The sequence below is a fragment of the Chrysochloris asiatica genome, unplaced genomic scaffold (assembly GCF_000296735.1).
Source record: "Chrysochloris asiatica unplaced genomic scaffold, ChrAsi1.0 scaffold00560, whole genome shotgun sequence".
Lineage (NCBI taxonomy): Eukaryota > Metazoa > Chordata > Mammalia > Afrosoricida > Chrysochloridae > Chrysochloris > Chrysochloris asiatica.
Window position 1 is genome coordinate 141,043 of NW_006409078.1, and position 3,327 is coordinate 144,369.

Genomic DNA, 3,327 nt, shown 5'->3' on the forward strand with positions numbered 1-3,327 from the left:
GTCTCTTCTGACATCCGTTTTGATCTTTTCCTTCTTTCTTGTCTTCTTAATGACTTTTTACTTTCTTCATGTGTGACGTTCTTTATATCATCCCACAACTCTTCTGGTCTATGGTCTTTAGTGTTTAATGTATCAAATCTGTTCTTCAGATAACTAAATTCAGGTGGGATACATTCAAGGTCATATTTTGGCTCTTGTGGACTTGTTTTCATTTTCTTCATCTTCAGTTTGAATTTGCGTATGAGTAATTGATGGGTCTGTTCATGCTGAAATGTAGAATTTGACATATTTAGCTTTTTATTTGTTGCCTCCAGTATTTCTGTTTTTGAAGTTTGTTTAAAAATCTGGCATTACTTGATTCTGGGCTATCATAATCATAGTTTAACTCTTCAAAAAATACACATTTTCTTTTAATTAGGATAAGATGCATGACAAGTTATTTTTTACTTCCTCTATAAAGTGGATTTTCAACTGAGAGAAAATTTCCACTCCATAACAAGAGAACTCTTTATAAACAAAACACAACCAAAATCTAAACCCATGTGATCATCTTAGCATTTCCTGAAGAAATATGCAGATGTCAGTATCAGGCTCTAAGCTCCCTTTTTTAGGCAGGGTTTCCACAGCCTCTTGCCATCCAGGGCTGGTCATAGCCCCTGTCATTCTGTCAGTATCAACCAGTTTGCTTTTGCCTCACCAAACCACAACAAAACACATAGAACATTCCACAGGAGGCCATCTGGAGCAAACATGCACCTGGAGACCCTCAGCAGTGGTGAAGGGGGAAAAACAGATATGTTAAAGAAGTTCTGTGCCCATAATATTGCCCATGTGCTTGAATTTTAACTTTCTTTCTGTGCTTTCTGTATCCTTGTGCTTTATGTAAAATTCCATTGACCACTTCATCCTTAGTGAGCTTGACTTTTAGCTTACCCATCATTCAGTATCTCTGGGATTCATCTTCTCCCATCTACTGTAGTGCCACAGTTATAATGAAGTCACATCGTGTCTTTTTACTGGGCTTACTGCTTCCATGGCAAGCCTTGAAAAGGCTTGTGTTTTGGGTCCCCATTTTCTCTTCTCAGTTATGAATGGTCTTATACATAAACATCTATAAAGAGTTTTTACAGGAAACAATAGGAGTATATAAAAAATAGATAAAGTAATTTTAACAGGAAATTAACCTGAAGAAAAATAGGTATCAGAGAAAGTATTCTTATTCTCAAAGAAGTTTACATAGAGTTAACCAGACATAGAAAACAGAAGTCTTTTTTATTCATCATATCTCAACAGTACAATTTAATAATAAACACTGATATCTATCCATTGCCATCATGGTAATTCCAGCCCATGGCCACCCTATATATGACAGAGTAGAATTGCCCCAGAGAATTTCCGAAATATAATCTTTACAGAAACAAACTAATACATTTTTCTTCCCTAAGGTGTTTCGTGGGTTCAAATTGACCTTTGGGTTAGCAGCCAAGCACTTTCCCACTAAACCCCCAGAGCTCCTTGCTTATTGTCTAGTGTGGAAGTTTCAGCCCTCCATAGCTGAGCCTTTTCTTCCACAACAGCGAGTTTCACTTGATTTGTAAAGTTAATAAAAATAAATGTGAATAAGCACTTCTACATTATTTAAAATAACCCTCCCCACCCATCCAAATGCTCACCATTTATTCTAAATGCTCATTTAATTTTGACTGTCCTTTGAGGTGGAAATAAGATATCTAGAGAGCTATATTTAAAATCTCAAAAATTGCTTACCATTTGTTTTAACTGGTTGTCATCGAGTTGATTCTGACTAATAGCTATGGTATGTTTGACAGAGTAGAACTACACTCTGTATGCTTTTTAATAGCAGAGTTTTGGGGGAAATAGATTGCCAAGTCTTTTTCCAAGGCTCTCTTGGTAGAATGAAACTGCAAAACTATTGGTTAGCAACCAAATATTTAACCATTTATGTCACCCAAGGATTTCTGAAAAAATTGTTGGTTGATGTTATTAAGTATCCTTGAGTCGGTTCCAACTCATAGCGAACCCTGGGTTGCCAAGGCTTTATATCTCCTCAGGAGGTTGGTTTGGACAGCTGACCTGGTTGTCAGTGCTTATCATATGGAGCCACCGTGCACCTACTTAATTCCTTTCAAAGTCCAATGAAAACTAAATATGTAAAGAATCATTCAATTCATAGTGACCTTTTTACCAAATAGAAATGCATTCTGTATGTGCTAAATGTGTGGTCAACTTTTAGATGTACGGGAAACGTGCACCATGGGAAGATCCCTCAAAGTGGGTACTTGACACATACCCATGGAGCTCAGCATCTCTGCCTCAGGAGGGCCCAGCATTACTTCAGTTGCGACCAGAAGATGTTGGGTATGAGGGCTGCACATCCACTAAGGAAGCCACAACCTCAAAGCACATTCCACAAATTGAAACAGAGGGGGATCCCCTGGTAAGAAGTGATGCTTATTTTCCATATATAATCTTGACTACAGCATGTGGTCATGAGTATTTTGTTATTTGTATCAAAGATGTTGTTTCTCTAGATGAGATTTGTTCTCTTCTGAAATTGATACCTAGTTTTAAATCTTTTTACTTTGCCTACTTTTGTTGTATGAAATGTTTAAACAAAAGAGCAAACTTACATTAAACTCAATATTATTCAAAAAATATTTTGAAGCCAAATTGAATTCTGTTACAGTAACAGGAAAATGTCTCTTATAATTCAGAAAATTACATAAAATAAAAAATTGCAACAGTATGACCCAATTCATTAAGTATTTAAGAACAAAGTGAATTTTGTTCTTAAAAGAAAGAATGAAGGTTAATCTAATGAACACTTGGAGAACTAAAGAATGTTGTACATATATTAACTAACTTGACTAAATTTAGAAGTAGTTTTTGGTTTCTTACAGTAATGAAGAAGAAATTGATTTGGAAATCAAAGGTATATACCCTGCCTTGCTCTCTTGCAGTAGTGTAAGCTTTATGAGTTTTGGGTAGTCTGAAAATATGAAATATATGATATTTTTTAACAGAAAAAAAGACATTATGCTTTATGTAATTATGTTAACAGTTTATTTTCTATAGATTGGCATCTAATGCAATGCATTGGTCAGCTTACCATTTTATGACAAAGAAATCATTGGATTTTACAATTACAGAAAGAAAGGATTTGTAAATAAAGGTCAGGAGGTATGATTAAAAGTTACAACCTATGACTATGGTCAAGAATCTAAAATGATTGGTAGTTTATGGCATACCTTATACAGCAGCTCCTACATGTATATATCATTGTCATAATGTAAGCTGATCCTTGTG

General features: G+C 35.2%; 1 protein-coding gene across 1 annotated transcript in view; it reads left to right on the plus strand.

Annotated features, from left to right (window-relative positions):
- Positions 1–3,108, plus strand: part of NAV3 (neuron navigator 3) — a gene marked incomplete at its 5' end in the record, with an annotated part of 142,797 nt that extends 139,689 nt beyond the window's left edge. Inside the window, 2 exons of the mRNA XM_006877704.1 lie at positions 2,255–2,458; positions 3,097–3,108. Coding sequence (XP_006877766.1) covers positions 2,255–2,458; positions 3,097–3,108 — 216 coding nt within the window. The remainder of the gene's footprint in view (positions 1–2,254; positions 2,459–3,096) is intronic.
- Between the last annotated feature and the right edge of the window lie 219 nt (positions 3,109–3,327).